The sequence below is a fragment of the Schistocerca gregaria genome, chromosome 1 (genome assembly GCF_023897955.1).
Source record: "Schistocerca gregaria isolate iqSchGreg1 chromosome 1, iqSchGreg1.2, whole genome shotgun sequence".
In the NCBI taxonomy this organism is placed as follows: domain Eukaryota; kingdom Metazoa; phylum Arthropoda; class Insecta; order Orthoptera; family Acrididae; genus Schistocerca; species Schistocerca gregaria.
Genome location: NC_064920.1, coordinates 869,954,435 through 869,980,620, shown reverse-complemented (window position 1 = coordinate 869,980,620; position 26,186 = coordinate 869,954,435). Strand labels below are relative to the sequence as shown.

General features: G+C 39.1%; 1 protein-coding gene across 1 annotated transcript in view; it reads left to right on the top strand.

Moving 5' to 3' along the window:
• LOC126273233 (venom carboxylesterase-6-like) overlaps positions 1 to 26,186 on the top strand; it is a 159,173-nt gene that overhangs the window by 103,713 nt on the left and 29,274 nt on the right. Inside the window, exons 5-6 of the mRNA XM_049976780.1 lie at positions 5,030 to 5,220; positions 14,055 to 14,220. Of these exons, the coding sequence (XP_049832737.1) occupies positions 5,030 to 5,220; positions 14,055 to 14,220 (357 nt within the window). The remainder of the gene's footprint in view (positions 1 to 5,029; positions 5,221 to 14,054; positions 14,221 to 26,186) is intronic.

The following is a 26,186-nucleotide window of genomic DNA, read 5'->3' as shown; positions in this document are numbered from 1 at the left end:
GATAATACTTAAGCAGAAACGTGTGGTATCTCCGCTTACAGTCACTCACGTGCAGTGAACCAGCTTTATCGCTGCACCCACACACTATGCTCAAAGTAGAGGCTTGGTGACAAAAAACGACTAAAGATCAGGGCACATTTATTCCTCCTAGCGTTACAATAAATGACAAAAACCATTGGTCGCAAATGTCCATCCATACAGGTGCGTCGATCACCGATCCCAGAGGGTATACACTCCAGTGATGAGCTGTGGCCCGACCGCGTGGACTGAGGGAGACGAAAGGCCATGTCACTGAATGTTCTGCTTCTGGCGCGATCGGAGGCACCGTAACGTCCGCGAAGAAGCGAAAGACACTTTAACAGTATGGCGCACATGCCGGAACAGCGACTGTGTTTACGACCAAGCGTACGCGTTTACGGTGGAGTCATGTTGACTTGATGCACATGGTCCACAGTGGGAGAATTGAGAGATGTGTCACGTTGCGTCGACTAGCTCGCACTGTCCACCTGCTTTGTCCCCGCGCAGTCTGGCGTGCGACACACTGTTGCCGAAATTTGGCGTAATGGTACAGCTGCCCCTACTTGTGTTGGCAGTGCTGTAGTTCAGCCCTTCGTGCATTGGACGGTGCTGCCACCACACAGATACCCCCTTGGAGAGCGGAGCTCCATAGCTGCGACAACGTGGCGATCGTTCGGTGGCGCGTGTGTGTTTAAAGTTCGCACGCTGCGTGATGGCAGTGCCGCAGCGTTGGTGGGGGTCAGTTGGCATTGGAAGGGGGGCGGCCCATGATGTGAGCACACTGGACCAGCGAGCGTGCAGTAGGTGTGTCCTCGCGCTGTCAGTTAGTGACAGCAGTTGCAGGCACTGGCTGCAACTGTCCGTAGCAATTGCAGGTCATTGGTGGTGATGTCTCAAAGGCACTTCCGCGAGTTCCGTACCGTCGGAACTCGCACGTAGAGCTCCTACGTACAAGCCGGGCAGTGTGCAGCACGATGTCCGGAGCTCAATGGCGAATCAAATGCAGTAAACTGGTGTGGATGCTGATCCGGCCTCAACGCCCGATGTGGTGGAGGCAAAATGACGTGAACGCGGGTCCAGGAGCTGTGAGGAATGCAGGAGATGGTGTCCGGGGCTCGACTGAAGTTACCGGCCAAAGGCACTTGCAGCTGGAGGCCAGGTTTCTACAGTGGACAGTGGCTCATGGGCACCGGATTCTGACGGAGTTTGGCAGCTCAGGTGCGTGATTGTTGGTTTGGGTGTCATGGCGCGCTGGTGACGCAGCACGGCTGTTTGAATCAGACGCAACAGCCGGCGCACGTGACGTAATGTGCTGGCAGCTGTGGTGGGGGCGACCGGTGTGCCTGTGGTGGGCGCGGTCCGGGTGTCCGTGCCAGCTGCCTGGGCGTGGTGGTGGGAGGCGCACGTGGTGGCGTGATGACAGCACGCTGCAGCTGTGCGTCACTGCCGGCTACGGGTGCGGGTTCCATCTGACCGCTGGCAGAGGGAGTGTCGTCCGTGATCAGATCTTCTGCCAGGTGATGGAGCGTGGCTGACGGAGCGGGCAAGATGTAGGCTGGTTTGACGCGGTTGACTGACACTGTTGACGGCTTACAGTTACACTCGATGACCAGCATTTTGTCTCCTCGGGTGATCACGCGGTGCGGTCCACTGTAGGGCAGTCGGAGAGGTGGCTGTACTGTGTTGGTATGCAACATGACGTGTGTGCAGCGCTGCAGGTCGACGTGGACGAATATCATCCCAGTGCCATGCTGCGTCGGTGCGTGTGCTCAGAGGCCAGCCATGTGAGTGTGCAGACGTTCTGCCAGAGTGGGTTCCACGGCGTCACGTGGGAGCCTTACATCTTCGACAAAATTGCCCGCGATTGTCAGAAATTGCCTGTAAACAAGGTCGGCAGGTGACGTGCCGATCTCCTCCTTCAGAGTTACTCGCAGGCCGAGCAGCACCAGTGGGAGTGCCTCTGGCCATGAGGTGTCATGGCAGGTTAGAGCGGCTTTCAGAGTCCTGTGGAACCGTTCGACCATGCCATTCGACGCTGGATGGTAGCTGGTTGTCCTGTGTAACCAGGTGCCACACAGTCTGACGATGTGCTTAAACAATGCACAGTCAAACTGGCGGCCACGGTCAGTTGTCAAATGACTGGGATATCTGAATCATGCCACCCACGTGTCGATGAATGTGGTGGCGATGGTCTCGGCTGTGATGTCCATGACGGACATTGCTTCCAGCCAGCAATTGAAGTGGTCCACCATCGTTAGGAGGTACCGCATGCCTTGTGCGAGAGGAAGTGGGCCGACAAGGTCCACGTGAACGTGCGCAAATCCGGGAAGGTGCCTACGGGTGCGTAGGTTTGCCTCCCAACTATGGCACACTGACATGCGGTGCAAGTGTGCGCCCATTCGTGACAGTCCTTCCGAAGCCCGGGCTAGATGAGACGCGCAGCCACAAGCATCGCAGTGGTGTTGGTGCTGGGGTGTGACAGTCCATGGGCACGGTCAAAGGCACTGCACCGGAATTTCTCTGAGAGGAACGGTCGGTGCATGCCGGTTGAGATGTCACACCAAATCCGTGCACAGCCACAGATGGGCACCAGCTCCAGTTGCAGGCCACTGGAAGTGTCATGTCGGAAGTGGTGCAGTTCTTCATCACTCTCCTGTACTTGGTCCACGTCCACGTCCACGTCCTCAAAGTTCACAGGGGGTGAAATAATGGCACATGCTTGGGTCTATCCCCAAAATGTGTCAGATGTCTGTCGTGAATTGCGACGCGTACTCCTACTGCTGGAGTTGGTGTGGTGAACACTTAGTGTAGTTGTTCTTGAACGCGTGGGTAATGGGTTTGTGGTCGGTGAAAATGACGAATTGTTCGGCTTCTATGGACGGTCGGAAGTAGTTTACTGCCGCATACACCGCAAGCAACTCTTGGTCATAATCACTCCAAGCATGTTGCAATTTGGAAAGCTTTTTAGAGAAAAAATCTAGAAAATGCCAACTCCCGCCAATGCACTGTTGTAACACTGCACTGATGGCGGCCTCGCTCGCGTCCATGACTACAGCTAAGTTCATGTCATGTACTAGGTGCGCGAGCAGGGTCACTTCCGTGAGATTCCTGCTCCATTGCATCTGTCCAAGTCACGAGTGTCTTTCCTTTTGAGGTAGGACCTTACAGTGCCTTAGACACCGGCTCTTGCACGGCTAAGGTGTCGACGATAAAACTTCAACATGCCGAGGTAACGTCGTAATTCTTTGTGTGTCTGCGGATGCGACATGTTCAGTATTGCTTTTACTTTCTCTAGTAGTGGTGTCGATCCGGTGGGCATAGTTAAATGGCTGAGGAACTCGATTTCCGTCACACCGAACTCGCATTTAGCAGGGTTAATAACGATGTCGGTTTCACTCAGGTGCTGAAAGACGGTCGTTAAGTGGCGGCGGTGGCGTTCTGGTGACTTAGAATACACCAGAATGTCGTCGAGGTTCGTGAAACAAAATGGCAAGCCTCGCAAGACGCCGTCCACGAACTGCTGCCAAGCCTGGGCATCATTCCGAAGACCGAAAGTCATAAACAGGCTTTCGAAAAGCCCAAAGGGCATTACGATGGCTGTTTTTTCAATGTCATTTGGTGTCACCGGAATTTGGGTGTACACCTTCGTGCAATCTATCTTGCTGAACACCGCGCAGCCCGCCAAGGCGTAGCTAAAGTCTTGAAGGTGTGGGACTGGGTATCCGTCCAGCACCGTTCGCGAATTAAGGGCACGATAGTCCCCACACAGGCACCACGAATTGTCTTTTTTGGGCACTAAATGCAACACTGATGACCATGGGCTGCTCGATGGTCGCACAATGCCTTGCCGCAGCATGGCCTCAAACTCTGCCTTTGCTGCTGCAAGTCTGTCAGGCGCGGGTCGACGTGGGCAACACTATGTGGGGGGTCCAGGTGTGGTTATTATGTGGTGCAACATTGAATGTTTGATGTCTCTCAGTGCACCAGCTGGGCGGGTGAGGTCAGGGAATTGTTGAAGGATGTCAGCGTACGGTCCGGGACACTTCACAGGTTTAACACTGTAGTATGCAGCATGTCGGCGCTGTCCTGCTATCTTTAAATTCGTTGTTGCGTTGATGAGCTGGCCGTTTGCGATGTTGTCTAGCAGCTCGTAGTGGCCGAGAAAGTCTGCACCCAGGATCAGCTCATTGACGTCGGCCACAGTAAAAGTGTGCTGCCACCACAATACTATTGCTCAATCATCAAAGAAGTTAGTATTTACATCATATATCTGACATACTCTCTTCAGTGTCATGATGGCCAGATTCCATGCTGTACTGAGTTATCATCTTTATTAAAGGGGTGTTTTTTAAGGTTTTAATTTCAGTCACTTCTTATGTTATACTGTAATGGAAACCATGTACTTATTTAAAAAAGAACTGCCATTAAGCATAATTCAGAGTCCATTTTGTAAAATGTATTTTGGCATGACTGATTTCTTGGGGTAGCACAAGCATATAACCTCATGTGTTCTTTCTGGTGTTTTTTGCACATGTGCACTCTTTGCCCTACACTTACAATACACATAATGTCTTCAGTAAAGATGGCAGCTTACAAACATGTACAGAGCAAGAGCTGACCATTATGAGGTTGAAGTTGGTGCAGCATATGTGGGATGTAAATATTACCTTATTTCGTGATGGACAGTGCATCAGTAACATTATAGCCAGCAGTGTGAACACATAATGACAGTGCTATAAACAAATGAGATTCAATCACCATTTGACAATGGTTGAAGTGTATTTGACTTGAAGTTTATGTAAATGTAAACAAATCGTACAGTTGTACTTTTGAGAATATTTATTTATTTGCTTTCCTGTTGAATACAGTGCGTAGTTTTCAATGAGTGTCATTTTTGTGCTGCCCCTTATAATAGTCTCTAACATGAATATTTGAATATTTATTTTAGTGTTATGGGCAGTTATTCTTATGTATATAACATGTCATTTTCTACTGCCATAATTTGTAACAGGCTTGTTTCAGAAGGGGATGTCATTTAGTGGATCAAGCCTTGTACCATGGGCAATAGCTGAAGGTTCAAGGGAGAAGTCAGATAAGTTAGTCAGTCTTGTTGGGTGTGAAGCTGCTGCTCACAAGGATATTCTGAAATGTCTTAAGTCAAGACCAGCAAGGCAACTTGTTGAGATGACTAAACACTTCCAGGTACTAGAAAAACAAAATAGGATGTATTTGTCAAGTGAATGTGAGTGTGTCATCTTTCATTATCATCAGATTTTTGTATGTATATTTCTACATATTGTTGTTATCCAATAATTGTCATATGATGGTCTGAGTACATTTTCTTTTCATTTAATTATAAAAACTCACAGATAGATACAGATTCTGTTACTTATTTAATTTAACTTAAGAGAGTGGTATTACTGAAAGAAAAATCACATGTTAGGTTCAATACATCCATGACATTCCCACAACATAATTGAGTACCTAACAATGTATGATGCTTTCCACTTTGGTAGATCATAAACTATAGCTGAGGATGTGAATTACACCAAAGAAAAATTTCTGATGAGGCCACAGGTATTTGCAATGCACTGTGAATAATAAACTATGATGTCACAAGAAGATATGAATGGCATCCTCAGAAAGAACTTACACCTGTACTTGATATACTTCACAAGGCCTAAGCTATGCAAACAACAGATCCTACGTCTAGCTTTGCAGTAGTATTAGCATTTACTTTATGAAGAAAGTGGGATCCATGAAAAATATGTCTTTACATATGTGATCTGATATAGTCCAAGTTGGAATAATCATCCATATAGTACTAGGAGGTGTTACAAATATAAGTAAACCCATCACTAATGATGAAAAGTTGGTGCTTCTCCAATGACTTGGAAACATGAAAAATACTCCAATTTTACATTCTACAGACCACTGTATTGTATTAATGACATTATTGCTTAGTTTTTAACATAAAGATAAATACTCTTGTTTGAATAAGTGAAGTAAAAATACAGGTTGCTTATCATTTTATCTTTTATAGTCAGTCACTTTACATTGCTTAGTTTTGTATTTATCCTAGTCTACATTAGATGGGGAAAGGAATTTGATGTCTATAGTATAAAAACAAAGTCAGTTTATCTACAAGTTTTTTTACGAATATAAATACAATGTCTAAATTAAAAGTAAAATCTGTTGTAATATTAATTAAAAACTAATATTGTATAAATCAAGAATCAACTGCTAAAACTAGTTTCACAGCACTTGCATATATGTGAACATGTGTAGGTTTACATTCAAGGGAAGCAGAGAATGAAATAATAGCCTTATGAACCTGAAAAACCCTCTTGTAAAATAAAAGCAAAAGAAGAACAAAAAGGCATTTAATCTGTTGAAATATGCTTAGCTTTGCATATCTGTGAAATCAGAATCTGTCACTGGATAACATGTTCCTTTACCCCATGCATTGTAAGACTCTTGGACTTTTCTTGATCCTAAGGGTGATCAAAACGTTGCTACTCAAATCTCTCCCACTCTCAACAGCAGCTCTCACAAGGTTATCCAGTATGTGAGATGATTCCTGCAACAGCACACTGTAAATTTCAAGTGATCGCAAGCATGCTCAGTTGAATCCATCTCAGCAGATGCAACAAACAATTCCATTCATTTGAGTACTGCCAGCTGAAAGAATATGTTTACAAGATGGCCATGGAGTGCTTATGGAATGGCGTCTTGAATATTGAAGCAGTTGCTGAAATTCTAGGGTCCTGTCTCCAAAATTAATTACCTTTATTACCAATGAGAAGCATCTGACGTTTTTAAATATCCATGACCAATAACGTGATTGACCCCCATCCCTGCTGAACCTATGGGACTGCATAGTGGAGACATTCATTGGTAACTGACCACCTCCTCAGTCTTCTGTAATGATCATCACACATTGGACAAATCCTACACTCATGAACAGAATTCAGTGACACTGATCCAGATTCTATTTCAGATGTTCCCTTACCCACCTTCTTTACACAGTGTGGTGCTGTGAGGGTTTTATCTATTGTTCATAATGGGCACCTAGAGACTACAGTGAATGTGTGAAGATAGTTGCGTACTGCCTGAGATTCTCTCGACACTCCCTCCCACTCTTTCAACCCCCCCCCCCCTTCCCCCACTTCCCCTACACTTACAACTGCCCCAGGTTGCTCAAAAAAGGCAGTACATAGTTATCCTGTATTCTCTTCAGGGTAACTATGAACCATAATTTGTAGTTAGTGGTTATCAGTTGTCGTTGTTGACCAGGTAACAACAATGGAGCAGATTTCAGTATTTTGTATTTCACAAGAGAAGTAGGATGTTCAGATCACTTAGCTGTCATCGTGCTAACTGGGTGTGGCATCTCACTTTGACAAACCTTGTTGCTGTTAAGTGACATTGTGCTCACATTTTAAACTTGAAATGATCCTTTTAGGCATGTTGACAAAGTGAGCAGCATACACAAACCTGTACATCTACTAAGGATAGAAGAAATCTTCCTTCTTCCATATTGACAATTTATACCATAGGTTTTCTTCAAAATTCAGACATTGATGTGCAAGTGATCAAGTAATCATTTGAAAACTGACTTAATATTTGCAATGAATACCATAATTCTTTTTATAAGAATTATAAACCAACACAATTTTCTTTCAATCCTATGTACAGTAAAAACCTTAATTCTAGCTAAACTCACGGTAATGCTGAAACACAAGTTAATTCTTACATAAATATATATTTAAAGTGAAGGCTGACAAGTCCGTGCAACAGGATATGCCAAAATGGAAGTTGGTCTCCTCAAGAGTCAGTCAAGACAAGATAAGCATAGTAATAGTGAAAAGTGTTCCAGTTTTGCTCATTATAGCCAGCAGACCTAACCTTTCACTTGTACCAGTGTGCAGATGCTCTTTAAAAACTCAGATACCTGTGAAATATTACCAGTCTGTGGATAAAAGAAATAATAGCAACAATCAAACAATGGAAAATCCAGGATGGAATGTAACAATATTATGAAAAGGAAAGTTGCTACTCACCATATAGCAGAGATGCTGAGTCGCAGATAGGCACAACAAAAAGACTGTCACACTGAAGTGTGGTTTCAGTTGCCTGAGACAGCGGTCATGTGTGTGAGTTGAATTGTGTGTGTGTGTGTGTGTGTGTGTGTGTGTGTGTGTGTGTGTGTGTGTGTGTTTGTGTGTGTGTGTGTCTACATCAATTGTTGATGAAGGCCTTAATGGCCAAAAACTTTATTTATTTATTTGTAACAGTCTTTTTGTTGTGCCTATCTGTGACTCAGCATCTCCGCTATATGGCGAGTAGCAACTTTCCTTTTCATAATATTGTCAATAATAGCAATAACAACAAATGTATACACTGAAGCAATATAAACTAATTATTATTATTATTACACCCGCTAAAGCAAGTCTTGAGAATAGCAGCCCCTTATCAAATTAAGAAATCATAATGTGGGATTTTTATGACAATATAAAATATTGAGTGCAAAATTCCCAAAAAAGAGTAAAAAATTGTAAAGTACACTGTCTGCAAGGAATAATTATTTCCAATCTAAAAAGAAAATATTTCACAACAATAATTAAAAATTCACAACAGAGAATATTCAAATGAAAACAAACTGTTTTATGTAAAGGTGCAGTCTCTGCAAACTACGATTACTAATGAGAAAAATTTAGAGAACCAGCACTTGAAGCAGACTTAAGAACGATTAAGATAAGGTAAGAGAAATTAGAACTAACGCAGAGACATACAGGCAGCAGTTTTTCTGTCACTCTATTCATGAGTGGAGTAGGAAAGGAAATGACTAGTACTGGCATGTGTACTCTCTGCTGTGCACCATATGGTGGCTGGCAGAGTATATATGTAGCTGTAGATATCAAAATAAGCCAGTTCTTTGATGCTACCTCAACAGATGTAGACTCATTTGGAGAAATAACTATCTAATCTTTTACAAACCCATTTGATGCAAAACGTTAAGCAGACATGAAAAATATCTGTGTCTGCCATGAAAACACAAAATTTCAGAATAAATTATTGAATGTCCCACACACATACAAATATATAGGTACTCATAATGCCGCTCAACTGCACAATATCCTCAGCATGTACCTGATCTTAAAATGCCCTGCTCACAAGACTCAAGCCTGTACATGTCAGGTTGAAGAGAATATTCAAAATTTTGAAAACTAATCCTTAATATTGGATCCCTGTTGATCTTTTTTTTTTTTTTTTTTTTTTTTGGTATAACAACGACTGTACACAGACCACATAAACATCATACAATATAAATAACTGTAAATAGAAAATTTCAAATGCAGCAAATGAAATCCTAAAGAAAAGGGCAATGGCACAGCAAACATCAGGCAAACAAAAAAAGAGAAGAGGGGAAGAGAATAAACACAAATGTCGCTGGTGGCACTGCACTTGAAACTAATGATTATTCTGCTTTGAATCGCTTCTCTATTTACACACTTTTATGTCACATACTGTCAACCCATTCACACAGATGATGTTGACTTGTGCAATTGTGTAAGGAGAAGCATTGTGGAGGGCACTGCTTTCATCAGTGGATTCAAGTAGGGGGATAGGGTGTTGCAGATAGGCTGTTGACAAGTTCAAAGGATCCAGAGGTCATAGAGGTCAGTAACTGGTGCTGTTCACTCTATGCTAGTAATGGCAGTGGCAGTGGTAGATTTAGAGGCCCAGTACGGAAGTAGGGACCAGGAAGAACTTCGAGTATGATAATCATCTCTGTAACCAAAAACTATGTGGTGCAGTCTTTCATTCAAACTGAACCAGAGCAATACCTTTCACTTGTTGAGAAATATATTGTATTGCATAACAGGGAGAAGCAGGCGCTAAAAGAAATATGTCTGTTAACCATCAGAAGTTTGTTTGATGAGTAATAGTATTTTTAGGAAGAAAGAAGCAAGGGATAAGAAATGTGAACTTATGTATTCAGTGTGTATTCTTGGAAACTTCATTCAACATATTCAAGAGGCTGTTCTGGGAGCCATTGAAGGAGCAGAGTGCAACCAGATGTATAATTCTTCTCATCTGGTCTCTAAGTTATACTTAAAATTTAAGCACTGGTGCTGTAAGCAGGTGAGAATAATGTGAATTATTTCAAGGTGTGTGGCTGATGGATACTTTCACCAGCAGCAATTCACACATCTAATTTCAGACCTTCACACTTTCTAGCCATGATTGCCACAGTAACAGTCTAAGTTGAACAGAGTGGTATCTACCTCTTCTTTCTTGGAGAAGAAGATACAGCATCCATCTCCATGATAAAGAATTCAGTATAATACAATCATAAATAATTTTGCCATATGTTCCAAGTCTGCAAACTACAATGTATTTTCAGACTGAAACAATTAAAAAAGGAAAGAAACTGCCTCCCTTACCAGAAGATATGTTGAAAAATTTCTACACAAATACATATTGTTGTCTGATATACATGCAATACGGCCACCCAGAGTCACGGACAAAAAGAGACAGATAGATGAAGAGTGAAAAATTTGACATAAACTTAAGTAAACATAAGACTATAGATACACATTCATTTTTCTTTTCATGCATTCCCTTTTGGCACAGGCATTTTTATTTTGTATTTGCCCTGCACAGTGTTTCAGTATTTATTATAAGACATATACTTTATGGCTAAACCAAAGTAAGATCTATTTCAAAGTCAAAACTTGGATCCTTTCAATGCATGGTAAGAAAGGCTGAAATGTCCAGCCTAGCACATGGAATTTCAATGAATTTCTAGTGTTCCCCAGCATTGATAGTGACCCCATGCATTGACTGGAATGCTAGGACCAACGACTGTAAAGTTTCTGTGACAAGCTGCAGTGTCCTAAATGCGCACTATTATAGATTACTGATAAATGGGTCAGGGATGCACTACATATTATAGTATGCTACCAAGGTAGCTGACTGTTTGTGGGAAGCATACATGGGATTTTTAGGTGAAGTAGCTTTGCGTATGATCCAGATAATGATAGCTATTTGGGATCGTGAAGTATTAATGTAAGTTCCGAACGTGTTGCCTGCTCCCTTCCCCCCTCCCATGCACACCCTCAGCATGCACAAAAAATATTATAACTTTAGTTATCAACTGCTGATGCATTAAAAACAAAATGACAGAATTTGAATCACTCCTAAAAAGTAGTGGAACCCATAAAATACCAAGTATGTGAAGCTGGCTAAAACGCAAAATTGACAGTAGTGATTTTTTGGAGTAAATCTATGTATATATTCAAAAGGGAAATGTAGGTCACATGTTGACAATAGACAAAAAACTAAGCTCTACTACTGAAATAGAAATTGAGGCTCCATGCAAAACTGTTTAGGCAAGTTTCATTATCAAGGGTGGCATACATTTATTACTGCACCCTTATAATGATGAATAGACTTACCTCCAAAACTAACCCTTTAGATAAAATTCTATCTCGTTACTATAAATGTTCTCATCATTCAAGAGGACTTCAATAATCCAACATTTGAGTGGGATAAACAAAGTTTTGCCAGTGGTGGACATGTCCATGCATGAAACAGTGATTTTTCTGAGAATTACATACTACTGGTAACTTAGAATTCCACTCAGATTAGAAATATTTTAGTTTCATGGAAATAAATAGACATGTCGTTTTTGAAGATGTTCACATTGAAACTTGTGTCAGTGACTGCAAAGCAGTTATAACAACAACAGTTAACAAAGTAAAAAGGGCAACAAAGCAGCTCTCCATATGATACAGATAATGAATGATAGCTGAGTCAGAGCCTGAAGTATTAATGTAAGATCCAAATAATGTGTATGCCCCCCTCCCACCAACCCTCTTTCTCCAAACACTAAAAAAGTATTATAACCTTAGTTATCAACTGCTGAAGCACTAAAAACAAAATGACAGTGTTTGAATCACTCCTAGAAAGTAATGGAACCCATATAATACCAAGTACGTAAAGCTGGCTCAAACTTGAAATTGACAGCAGTGATAGTTTTGGAGTAAGTGTAAGTATGTATCAAAAGGGAAATTGAGGTCACATACTCACAATAGACAAAAAACTTGAGAAATTGAGGCTCCATGCAAAATTGTTTATGCAAGTTTCAGTATCAAGGGTGGCATACATTTATGACTACACACGTATGATGATGACTAGACTCGCCTCAAGATGTAACAGAAACCTTTAGAGAAAATCCTACCCCACTACGACAAATGTTCTCATCATTCAAGCAAACTTCAACCGTCCAGCATTTAAGTGGGATACTTAAAGTTTTGTAAGTGGTTGTGTTGTCCAGACATGAAACAGTACTAAATGCTTTTCCTGAGAACTACATACTACTAGTAGCTTAGTTTAGAATTGAAATATTTTAATCTAACAGAAACAAACAGACCTGACATTTTTGAAGATGATTAAACTGAAAATTGTGTCAGTGACTGCAAAAGAGGTGTAGCAGCAATGATTAGCAAAGTAAAAAGGGCAACAAAGCAGTTCTGCCTTGATCCAGATAGAGACCCTGAAGTATTAATGTAAGATCCAAACGAGTTGTCTGCTCCCCTCCCTCCTGCCATTCACATTCTCTGATCACACAAAAAATATTATGACATTAGGTATAGACTGCTGAAGCATTAAAAACAAAATGACAGAATTTAAATCACTCCTAAAAAGTAGTGAAACCCATATAATACCAAGTACTTACAGCTAGCTAAAACCCAAAATTGACAGTAGTGATATTTTTGGAGTAAATCTAAGTATATATTCAAAAGGAAAATGGAGGTCACATACTCATAGTAGACAAAAAAACTCAGCTCCACTGAAATAGAAATTGAGGCTCCATGCAGAATTTTTTAGGCAACTTTCAGTATCAAGGGTGGCATAAATTTATCACTGGCCCCTTATATTGATGACTAGACTTACCTCCATAAGTAAGTAAAACCTTTGAAGCTCCATAAGTAACTAAGACCTTTGGAGGGAATACTATCTCACTACTACAAATCTCCTCATCATTCCAGAGGACTTCAATAATCCAACATTTGAGTGGGATAAATAAAGTTTTGCAAGTGGTGGACATGTTCAGACAAGAAACAGTACTAAATAATTTTTCTGAGAAATATATACTACTGGTAGCTTAGATTTCGACTTCTGCACAATAGTATGAACAATAGTACTTACAACATCCCACATGCACAGTCCCTTTCAGGTTACCAGTCTAATGAATTAGAATAATATATGAAATATTGTTAGTAACAATAGCAACATTATATAAAAGTTTTACAGATCCTTTTGTAAAACAGTTTAACATTTAGATATCTGTCTTTTCTCGACAAATGTTGGTGCCTATGGCTTTGAAAATAGTGAAGATCAGCTTTTACCTTGACATTTTATCATATTTCAGTTTCTGTCAGTTAATTGTGGTTTGGTCAACATGTCTTATATTGTTTGTGTGTAGCCTAGACTCAGTGATTCAGTGATTTTGTATTCTGCCGGGCTGCGAATTTTGTACGCCAATAATTTTTCCTCGTAGTTTCACAGAGAAATGAGTAAGAAACTTTTGCTTTTAGCAATGTTGGCAATTATATTTTCCACATAAGCACTTTTATTACAGAGCACTGTTATGAGCAGAAGGGAGTAGTTTACTTCAACTTTCATTTTCTACTTCACAGATATTATGTTCTTGGCTATCATTATTCTGTACAATTCTTGATAAGCTGTTATAGGATAAGAAAGTTAATCATCTTGTATTATGTTGACCTATATTAAACACATCCCTCCAGGGTGTGCTTTATTATGGGATTTCCAAAAGACCACGTTTGAATGTATGTATGAGTTGAGGCCCTCAGAAAATGCAGTAACATGACAAATTAAGAAACAACATTCAGATACCAATCATCAATGAAATTCCTTATCTTTATAACGGTTGCGCTCAACTGCATCTTCCATGAGTGGTTAAACTAGCAAAAATTGTTACAGTAATCTGCTTTTGATAGGTGTGGCGATACAACCCATTCACTCCCTTTGGACCAACAGTGGAAATTGCAGGGAAAAAGCCATTCTTGAGTAAACACCCAGCACACTTAATAACTGAAGGTTCTGTACAAGACTTGCCTTGGCTGACAAGTGTCACTACTGAAGAAGGGCTCTACCCTGCAGCAGGTAATGTTCATTTCACATAGTTAACAGAGTGAAACAAATGAAGCCATCAATTCATAATAATTTAAGTTAAATTACAAAATATAATTAATAAATTAACAATATTAGAATCTAATAATACCAAATATTAAAATTTAATTTGACTTTTTTGCTATTTTGGTTTTATCATTTAGTTGTACCACAGTAAACGCTATTTTTATGCTAATTTGTGTCAAAAGTTATTTTTCTTCTCACTGTGAATATGGATATATTTACTTTGTTTCAGAGACATACTTTCCAGTTACTTGTATTTGTACAGCTTTAACTAGTACTGCAGTATTAAGCCTAATAGTAATTTCTGTTGTCAAGGCCAGCCATAGTTTTATTTTTTTCTAAGAATAAATGGAGTCAGTAATGAATTCAGAAAGCTTGAGAATCAGGCAGTATAAGGTATGAAATTGACTGATCCCCTAAGAAGCCCTGTGAAGAAGCAATTTCTTTAATTATTTAGTGTAAATCAAGGAGATTAAATCATTTAAATTTTTCTTAACTTAATTAATAACAATTGACACTTATAAATCAAGAAACCATGATAAAGATCAGGCACAAAACATCAAATAATACAAAAACATATACCTTAATACCATGTTTTCACATTTCCTGACCAGGGGGACATGTGGCCCACACAGAAATTTATTTCTCTAAGTTCACAGGGACACAAAAGCCCCACATCTGTTTGCTACTGCGATCTAACATTGAATTTATCAACTGTTTGGAACCAACAGGCTCATTGTGTGGCACCTAACTCATGAGATATTGCTTAATTGTTTCAGTTGCATGTTCAGTGCCTTGTGTTCTGACAGTTTTGTGTAATTCTTTTACATTACTGCAATAGCTAAACTCAATAAAGGTATTTATTGCTATTTTTTACTCTGTTTGCGAGAAATACTTAGATTTGTGCACCTATTTAGTGGTAGAACACTTTTAAATTTGTTAAGTTGGTTTGCCTTATGATCTGTGTGTGTGTGTGTGTGTAGAGAATTTCTATTAGTGCCTTTTGTCCATAGTTGTGGCAAATTTTTTACATTAATGTATTTTATTCAGTTCTGTAATCTTATTTTATTTGCCTTGATTTGGTATGAAACAGAAAACTCTAAAAACTTGTGGTGATTTATAATAACATAAAAAACATAAAACATTTGAATACAATATCTAATACTCTAATCATTTGTCAGGAGATTATCAAAATAGGTGAATACATTACAGTTAACTAGGAATTGCTACTATTTACAGAATTACTACACTGTCAGAATGAAATATTGTTCTGCATTTTTAATAACTTTATCATGCGCAAAATACATAATATTGACTGTAGTGACCAAGAGATGTCTAAACTGAAATCCAACAGACATTTTTACTTAAGCTGGTCTAATAACTCCTGTTAAGATATTCATCTGTAGAGTAAAAGAGGTTGCCTATCAAAAACTCTTTCAAACTTACTTTGAACCTCACTTTATCTGAAACCAAGTTAGTAATGATTGTTGGAAATTTATTGAAAATGTGTGTTCCTGAATATATAACCACTTTTTGGACCAAGGTAAGTGATTTTAGGTCTTTATGTAGATTGTTCTTATTCCTAGTATTGATATTTGGCATTGAGCTATTGGCTGGAAATAGAGATATATTATTTGCAACTAAATTCATTCCATTTGATTTCATTTATTGATCCATTTTCATCTACAGCTGCACAATGTGCAAGAGATATTTGGATTTTTATGTTAATATTAACAGTTTTTAATATAATTATGCCTTTGTACATTATAACACAAATTAATATCTCAGTTAATGATGAATCCTTCAATTTACTGTTTAAAAGCATTAAGGAAGAAATGGACTGAGAAGCAGTGGTTAGAATGCCAAGTTCCTTGAACAGTTTCCGTGTGACGTTCTTGAATTTACAAAAATGGTTCAAATGGCTCTGAGCACTATGGGACTGAACTGCTGTGGTCATCAGTCCCCTAGAACTTAGAACTACTTAAACCTAACTAACCTAAGAACATCAAACACATCCATGCCTGAGGCAGGATTCGAACCTGCGACCGTAGCATTCACGTGGTTCCAGACTGTAGCGCCGAGAACTGTACGGCCATTCTGGCCAGCTTGATTTTAACCACAAATGATTCTTCTACACACTTTTTCACACCAAAAACTTTTGCTCATTTTGATGAGTTACCACAGAATATGTTCCTGTATGACATAATAGAATGAAAGTAAGAAATGTATGTAAGTTTTTTATATTTATATCTTCTACATGTGATATCATTCTCACTGCAAATACAGACTTATTTAGGCACTTCAGCGAGTCTGTGCTATGCCCTTCCCAAATGATTTTAGTATTGAGTTGTAATCCCCCAAATTTACACTGTCAGCCTCTTCAATCCGCATGTCTTCATATGTTATATACATGCTGGAAGGAAATCTGTTATAGATTCTGAACTGCATATAGTGGGTCTTTTCAAAGTTTAATGACAGTGAATTAGCTTTTAACCATTTATTAATGTCTGTAAAAATTTGATTGGCACTATTTGTAAATCTGTACTCGACTTGCTACTTATTGCTATATTTGTATCATCTACAAACAAAACAAACTTAGCATTTGGCAATGTAACAGATGAGAGGTCATTATTGTATACAAGAGAAAGCAGTGGACCCAAGATAGAACCTTGAGAAAAAATACATGTAATTCATTCCCAACCAGTTAAAGACCGACTGCTTACTACACAGGTATTTTGCAATGACACACTTTGTTTCCTGTTAGTTAATTAAGATTCCAACCATTTCACAGCACTGCCAGCAAGACCATAATATCCTAATTTACTTAAGACAATGCTGTGGTTCATACAGTCAAAGGCTTTTGACAGGTCACAGAAAATGCCAGTAGCGGCTAACTTATTGTCTAATGAAGTAAGTACATTGTCACTGTAAGTGTAATTAGCTTTCCGTATATCAGAAGCCTTAAGAAACCCATACTGTGACTTGGACAGTATATTATTTGCAGTGAGATACTCTGTTCTGCTGTGAATGCAGAGCAGGCTATAGTTAAGGGTGTACCATCTCAGTCTCTGTTGTGATGAATCTTATATTTTTCAGCTGGTGAGCAGCTGAAAATGCTTATTATCTTGACTTATTGTCTTGGAATTTATGTGATATAATAATGGTACTTACTTTCTTCTTTTTACGGAATCCCTAGTTAAAGAAAAAATTAAGTGGGGCATAAATGTCTCTCTGGACTCAAGGAGGAATAAATTTAGGGAACCATTTATTCTTCCTCAATTTCAGTGGGACACATATGTCCCATTTAAAATGATTATAAACCTATAAACAACAATAATACAGAAATGTTGCCTCCCTCAGCATCCATTCCAAAAGCAGAAAACCATTTTTTATAGTAATATGTGAAATTTTAATTAATTTAGTCATGAAAGAGTTAACATTGATTGTGACATGAACATTTGGTTACCTTGTCTCTTATCTGGAAATTTCAAACTGTAAAGTAGCACCTATGATTTATTTGCAACTCGTTTTTCATTAAAAGGAATATGCCAAAAAGTGTTCTATTTCAGTTGTATTCAGAGAGTGCGTTTTCATATTAAAGCGTACTATAATTTATGAAGTTTGCAGACAGTAGAAAGAGCAGCTTGGCAGCAGATAACTGTTGTGAGTCAACTGTAGATTTTGAACTATGACTTAAAACTTTTTGTACCAACAGTTTTGTTCTTATGATTATTAGGTATGATGATAGGACTCTTTTGGTACAAGATAGTTGTTGTTGTTGTGGTCTTCAGTCCGGAGACTGGTTTGATGCAGCTCTCCAAGCTACTCTATACTGTGCAAGCTTCTTCATCTCCCAGTGTCTGCTGCAACCGACATCCTTCTGAATCTGCTTAGTGTATTCGTCTCTTGGTCTCACTCTACAATTTTTACCCTCCACACTGCCCTCCAATACTAAATTGGTGATCCCTTGATGCCTCATAACATGTCCTACCAACCGATCCCTACTTCTAGTCAAGTTGTGCCACAGACTTCTCTTCTGCCCATTCCTATTCAACATTTCGTCATTAGTTATGTGATCTACCCATCTAATCTTCAGTATTCTTCTGTAGTACCACATTACGAAAGATTCTATTCTCTTCTTGTCCAAAATATTTATCGTCCATGTTTTATTTCCATACATGGCTACACTCCATACAAATACTTTCAGAAATGGCTTCCTGACACTTAAATCTATACTCGAAGTTAACAAATTTCTCTTCTTCAGAAATGCTTTCCTTGCCATTGCCAGTATACATTTTATATCCTCTCTACTTTGACCATCATCAGTTATTTTGCTTCCTAAATAGCAAAACTCCTTTACTAATTTAAGTGTCTCATTTCCTAATCTAATTCCCTCAGCATCTTCCTACTTAATTCGACTACATTCCATTATCCTTGTTTTGCTTTTGTTGATGTTCATCTTATATCCTCCTTTCACGACTCTATCCATTCCGTTCAACTGCTCTTCCAAGTCCTTTGCTGTCTCTGACAGAATTACAATGTCATCGGCGAACCTCAGAGTTTTTATTTCTTCTCCATGGATTTTAATACCTACTCCAAATTTTTCTTTTGTTTCCTTTACTGCTTGCTCAATATAGAGATTGAATAACATCGGGGAGAGACTACAATCCTGTCTCACTCCCTTCCCAACCACTGCTTCCCTTTGATGTTCCTCGACTCTTATAACTGCCATCTGGTTTCTGTACAAATTGTGAATAGCATATCACTCCCTGTATTTTACCCCTGCCACCTTCAGAATTTGAAGGTGAGTATTCCAGTCAACATTGTCAAAAGCTTTCTCTAAGTCTACAAATGCTAGAAACATAGGTTTACCTTTCCTTAATCTTTCTTCTAAGATAAGTCGTAGAGTCAGTATTTCCTCACGTGTTCTGATATTTCTATGGAATCCAAACTGTCGGCTTCTACTAGTTTTCCATTTGTCTGTAAAGATTCACATTAGTATTTTGCAGCTGTGACTTATTAAACTGATTGTTTGGTTATTTTCACATCTGTCAACACCTGCTATCTTTGGGAGTGGTATTATTATATTCTTCTTGAAGTCTGAGGGTATTTCGCCTATCTCATACATCTTGCTCACCAGATGGTAGAGTTTTGTCAGGAATGGCTCTCCCAAAACTGTCAGTAGTTCTAATGGATTGTTGTCTACTCCCGGGGCTTTGTTTTGACTCAGGTCTTTCAGTGCTCTGTTGAACTCTTCACGCAGTATCATATATACCATTTCATCTTCATCTACATCCTCTTCCATTTCCATAAAATTGTCCTCAAGTACATCACCCTTGTATAGACTCTCTATATACTCCTTACACCTTTCTGCTTTCCCTTCTTTGCTTAAAACTGGGTTTCCATCTGAGCTCTTGATATTCATGCAAGTGGTTCTCTTTTCTCCAAAGGTCTCTTTAATTTTCCTGTAGGCAGTATCTATCTTACCCCTAGTGAGATAAGCCTCTACAGCCTTACATTTGTCCTCTAGCCATCCCTGCTTAGCCATTTTGCACTTCCTGTCGATATCATTTTTGAGACTTTTGTATTCCTTTTTGCCTGTTTCATTTACTGCATTTTTATATTTTCTCCTTTCATCAGTTAAATTCACTACTTCTTCTGTTACCCGAGAATTTCTACTAGCCCTCATCTTTTTACCTACTTGATCCTATGCTGGCTTCACTACTTCATCCCTCAAAGCTACCCATTTTTCTTCTACTGTATTTCTTTCCCTATTCTTGTCAATTGTTCCCTTATGCTCTCCCTGAAATTTTGTGCAACTTCTGGTTTAGTCAGTTTATCCAGGTCCCATCTTCTTAAATTACCACCTTTTTGCAATTTCTTCAGTTTTAATCTACAGCTCATAACCAATAGATTGTGGTCAGAGTCCACATCTGCCCCTGGAAATGTCTTACAATTTAAAACCTGTTTCCTTAATGTCTGTCTTACCATTATATAATCTATCTGAAACCTGTCAGTATCTCCATGCTTTTTCCATGTATACAGTCTTCTTTTATGATTCTTGAACCAAGTGTTAGCTATGGTTAAGTTGTTGTCTGTGTAAAACTCTACCAGGCGGCTTCCTCTTTTGTTTCTTACCCCCAATCCATATTCACCTACTACGTTTCCTTCTCTCCCTTTTCCTACTGACGAATTTCAGTCACCCATGACTATTAAATTTTCATCTCCCTTCACTATCTGAATACTTTCTTTTATTTCATCATACATTTCTTCAATTTCTTCATCATCTGCAGAGCTAGTTGGCATATAAACTTGTACTATTGTGGTAGGTGTGGGCTTCATATCTATCTTGGCCACAATAATGCGTTCACTATGCTGCTTGTAGTAGCTTACCCGCATTCTTATTTTCCTATTCATTATTAAACCTACTCGTGCATTACCCCTATTTGATTTTGTGTTTATAACCCTGTAGTCATCTGACCAGAAGCCTTGTTCCTCCTGCCACCAAACTTCACTAATTCCCACTATATCTAACTTTAACCTATTGATTTCCCTTTTTAAATTTCCTAACCTACCTGCCCGGTTAAGGGATCTGACATTCCACGCTCTGATCCATAGAATGCCAGTTTTCTTTCTCCTGATAATGACATCCTCCTGAGTAGTTCCCGCCCGGACACCCGAATAAGGAACTATTTTACCTCCGGAACATTTTACCCAAGAGGATGCCATCATCATTTAACCATACAGTAAAGCTGCATGCCCTCAGGAAAAATTACGGCTGTTGTTCCCCCTTGCTTTCAGCCGTTCGTAGTACCAGCTTAGCAAGGCTGTTTTGGTTAGTGTTACAAGGCCAGATCACTCAATCATCCAGACTGTTGCCCCTGCAACTACTGAAAAGTCTGCTGCCGCTCTTCAGGAACCACCTGTTTGTCTGGCCTCTCAACAGATACCCCTCCATTGTGGTTGCACCTACGGTACGGCTATGTGTATCGCTGAGGCACACAAGCCTCCCCACCAATGGCAAGCTCATGGTTCATGAGGGGGTTCAAGATGGCAAGGTGAGTGAATTTAAAGCAACTAAAAGGTTGAAAAGCATCTGCTAGAAAAAATATATTTTTATACCAGTTCTAGACACAGAGATTCACAAACACACTTGTGCTCACAAGTGCACACTGTCTCCACACCCTACAGTTTTCACCCCTTCTGTCCTACCACTTTCTCCTCATTCTTGACTCCCACCATCTTTATGTGCAACACTCTACCAACACACCCATCCATCTTCCCACACTCCTCTTCTTTTTCGATCCTTTCTTCCACACCACCCTGCCCCACAACCTTCTGATGCTTTGCCTGTTGGCAGTCTAGTCCCTGCACACTACACCAGACAGCATTCATCTCTCTTCCCACCCATACACTACTATCTCTTCCCCTTCCACTTCACCTTCCCCTTCCTCAGTGTGTGTGTGTGTCTTACAGATGAAAGCTGTGGCCATCTGCAATATGTGAATGTCTTTTAATTGTGCCTCTCCACAATTTGATGTGTCTTCTTTACGGTAAGCAGCAATCTCTCTTTTCCTACATTGTTGCTATTTCTACCTGGAGTTTCCACTGTTTGATACTCTTTTGTGTAACTTATATGAAAAGGGAAAACTACCCACTGATGTTGAGAGAAACTTCATAATGCCCATCCCTAATGGGTGAATGCCTAGAAGTAAAAAAATTATCAGATGCTTTGCTTAGTCATATGTCAATTGAAAATAATAACGAACATTATTCTCTACCAAATGCAACAGAAAGGTGAAGCCACCTCACAGATGAAGTAATAGATGACAAAAGAACAAATGTGATGATGACAAAGCTATTTTATCTTAAAATGAAGAAGACATTTCAATGATATTAAATAAAATGGATCAACAATTTATGTGAAAATAATATAAAATAAAAATAAGTGAGTCTATAACAGGGGTGACAATATGTCATAAGTAAGGGAAAGTCATGGTTTGAGTACATGTATTTGACAGGCATTTACTTATTTGGGAAACATTATCACTTCCTATGGAAGGAGCAAATAAGAAATCAAAAGGAAAACTGCACAAACTAAAAGTTCCAAAGAATAAGACATTATCCTCAAAACGTAACACCCCTAAAATAAGAAGTAGTTTTTTGAAAGTATTTGTTTAAAGTATGGCATTGTACTGCTCTGGGACCTAGGCTCTGGGGACTGATTGTTAGCACAGTTTACTCTGTTGTTTTTGCTGAGAGCAAATCATGGAAATAATGGTATCCCGTGCAAATACCCAATTGATAAGCCACTGTTTCAGTTACTGTGGTTTTCCACCATGCTTATCTCAATGGAACTTTAATAATGGTATCCCAAAATGTGTTAGTGTCGGTCAAAATTGTTGGTTTATTGCATTCCATTTTATAACCAGCAGAAAAACAATGTTCAGCAATTACAGACTTCGTAGGTTGCTAAAAGTAAGTGCAGTGTTGATGTTCCACAGAGCCTTCTTCCAAAGTGCAGTTGGTCTTACCTATATATACCATATTACAGCAGAATGTGTTTTATATGCTCTTGCATTCCAGTATGTTGCAAACAGAAACCAAGACTGTAGAGAGACTGCATAATCTTATTTTTGGCAAAATGGACATGAGAGGGGAATATCAGAAGAATGGATATTACTTACAGTTATTGGATATACAAGCAGAATAGAAGGAACTGTAAAAACTGCAAAGAGAGTTCACTACTAAATTTATCTCACAAAGTACTTTTGTTAATCCTATTAGGAAAAAATCTAAGGCATTTATTAGACGAATCTATGCAACACAATGAACAAATGAGCAAGCATATAAAACATTCTCAGACTTCTTGTCGGATCATTTCAGGTTAATGTCTCCAGTTTTCAACAATTATCTCCATTGTCCTTGTCAGGAGCAGCTTACTATCTTAACTGCTGTTGTGATGGATTTATATAGCATAAAGACGGCTTCTGATTGATTGGTAATTATGTCATGCTGTTGTAAATGATGTCACCATCAGTGCTGGAGGTTCCACCACTCCCACTATAGCATAAACATTGCAGCGAATAACTCTGGCTCTTCTCTGTACTGAGAGCTACCTTCCATGCCCTGCTAAGATTATATCCACTGTCACAGTTGAAGATTTTCTCACTTATCCTAAATTTCTATAGCCTCATTAATCATGAAAACCCAGTACACAGTAGCCAGAGACAAAACTTCTGCATAGTGGTCAGAAATGGTGCACATGAACTGACTGATGGAATTGCTTCCACGCTCACTAGAGATGTTGTAAATCCCAGGGATCCCAAGACTGAGACTGTCTTTAACAGGGCATAGCATCTCCTTGATCTTCATAGGAGGTCACAAAATAAATCTGGTACCTTGTCTTCCCAGTACTCTTCCAGTTTTGCTGGATGTGGTGCTGCAGAATGGAAGGAATGGAGTCATTGGCTCACCATGTGAATGTTTAATATTTTCATATTTCCTTCGCTTGGCACATGCTGACGTCATATCATGTGACCCATAGTTGTTCTTTTGGAACACATACTTCAGATGATTAATTTCAGAACCCAAGTGATTGATGTCAGAAACGTTTTTCACTCTGTGTACTAATGTACTTAAAGCTGCTCTCTTTTGGACTGGTTGGTGAAAACTCTGGGCATTATGATATAAATCAGTGTGCATTGACTTGTGGTACACTGATTGAAATGTACCAAAACATCTAAAACTGGCAGCCTTCTCTCTTTCTCTGTCATGTCTGGATGTTTGGGTCCTCTGACCATCACCAACCTCTGTAAGTAACCACTACACATAAACATTTTCTTTATACTCTTTCATATATCAACATTTATAAATCTGTCTTCGGTTAGTGAAATTAGTATTGACTGGTACTTCCCTATGGCCAAAAGAAAACATCTAAGTCCATGTAGAGTTATTTGCAATGCGATAAAGAAAATATAGCAAAATAATTTAGATTACAGAACAAAATTAAAGTACTTTGATAGGAACTTACTCCTTTGGCTTAGAACACAAATGAAATCTTTTCGAAACAATATTTTACAATGCCTTTTACATTTTTCACTAATATCTTCTTGGCCTTCACAACACCTTACATCATCCTTAGGTACGTCACTTTGGAAAAGAATATTCAAGAGATTTTAGGTCATTTCTTCCTTGTGCTAGACCAGCAGTCTTATCACCCATTTTGTCCTTTAGTTTCTGGTTGCTACAAACATTTTGTATTCATTAGTTCTCATGTCACATAATGGATTATACCAACATACAAAATACTGCTTTCCAAATCTTTCAAATCTTGTTACAGGAAAAAAACAGCTCGCTCATTCTTACATTTTTTTTCTAAAATCTGAGTTCTTTTGCAAAATGTCTAGCAAAATTGGTCATAATTTATGCCAAAAATGTGACAACAGTGAAATTTGCTTTAATGTCCTTTTTCCTAACTATGTGTCACTGACAAATTTAAATTCTTCTTTTACATTTAAATAAAATATATTGATTCAATAGGGCAAGATGAAAATTCAATACAAGTACAAAAATTATATTGAACACTAGCTAATATATCTATCATAACAAGCACAAGTAAATTGTATACGGTACAAGAAATTGCAGTTATTTATGGGAAATGATGTGGTGTTCCACACATACTACCAAGACTAGTACACAACCAATATCAAAGTTTTATTAGAAGACAGATAATTCTAGAAAGCAAAAAGAAATGCTCTAGTGGTCATTTTTCAGATTCCAAGTCTTCTAACACAAATGTCATGACTAGAAAAAGCACGGAAATAACACTACACTGCTGTCATTATACCACCACACCCAGTCTTTTTATTTTTTTGCTTTTCCATTCCTTCTGCCCCCCCCCCCCCCCCCGACCCCTCCCCCACCTCCCATCCCACCTCTCACCAGCCCGCCGTCTAATTTACCTCTTTCTGTGCCAAAGTCAGATTTAACCTTAATCATCCTTTCTCCTGGTGTTATAGCTATGTACACTGCTATTACTTTTGAACTGGGTTGGATTATTAACAACAAATTTAATAAGTGAATATATATACTGTGAGGTTACTGTGAGGATCCCTAGATCCTTAAATAGATGTCTGCAGGATGACCGTGGGTGGGCTCCAGCAATTATTCTGATTACATGTTTTTGAGCAATGAATACTTTTCTACTCAACAATGAATTACCCCAGAATATGATGCCATATGAAAGCAGTGAATGAAAGTAGGCATAGTAAGCTAATTTACTGAGATTCTTATCACCAAAATTTGCAATAACTCTAATAGCATACGTAGCCGAACTGCCATCTTCCAGTTTAACCTCTCATCAATGGACACACCTAAAAAGTTTGAAAATTCTACCTTAGCTACAGACTTCTGTTCAAAGTCTATATTTATTACTGGAGTTGTGCCATTTACTGTATGGAACTTATATACTGTGTTTTATCAAAATTTAAAGAGAGTCCGTTTGCTGAGAACCACTTAATAATTTTGTGAAAAACATCATTTACAATTACGTCACTTAATTCTTGGTTTTTGGATGTTATTACTATACTTGCATCATCAGCAAAAAGAACTAACTTTGCATCTTCATCAACGTGGAATGGTAAGTCATTATGTATACCAAGAACAGTAAAGGACCTAAGACCGAACCCTGTGGGATCCCGTACTTGATAGCCCCCCAGTTTGAGGAATCAGCTGTTGTTTTAACATTACATGAACCACTTATTTCAGATTTCTGCATTCTTCCAGTTAAGTATGAATTAAGAGTGTATAGGCAAGGCAGTGTAAGGATTTCAAACTTTCTGAAGATGGGTTTGCAGGAGTCTCTGAGTTTGCTCCCAGTAAACGTCCTCATTGCTCACTTCTGGATTTTGAATATGCTCAGGGCAGTTGGAGAA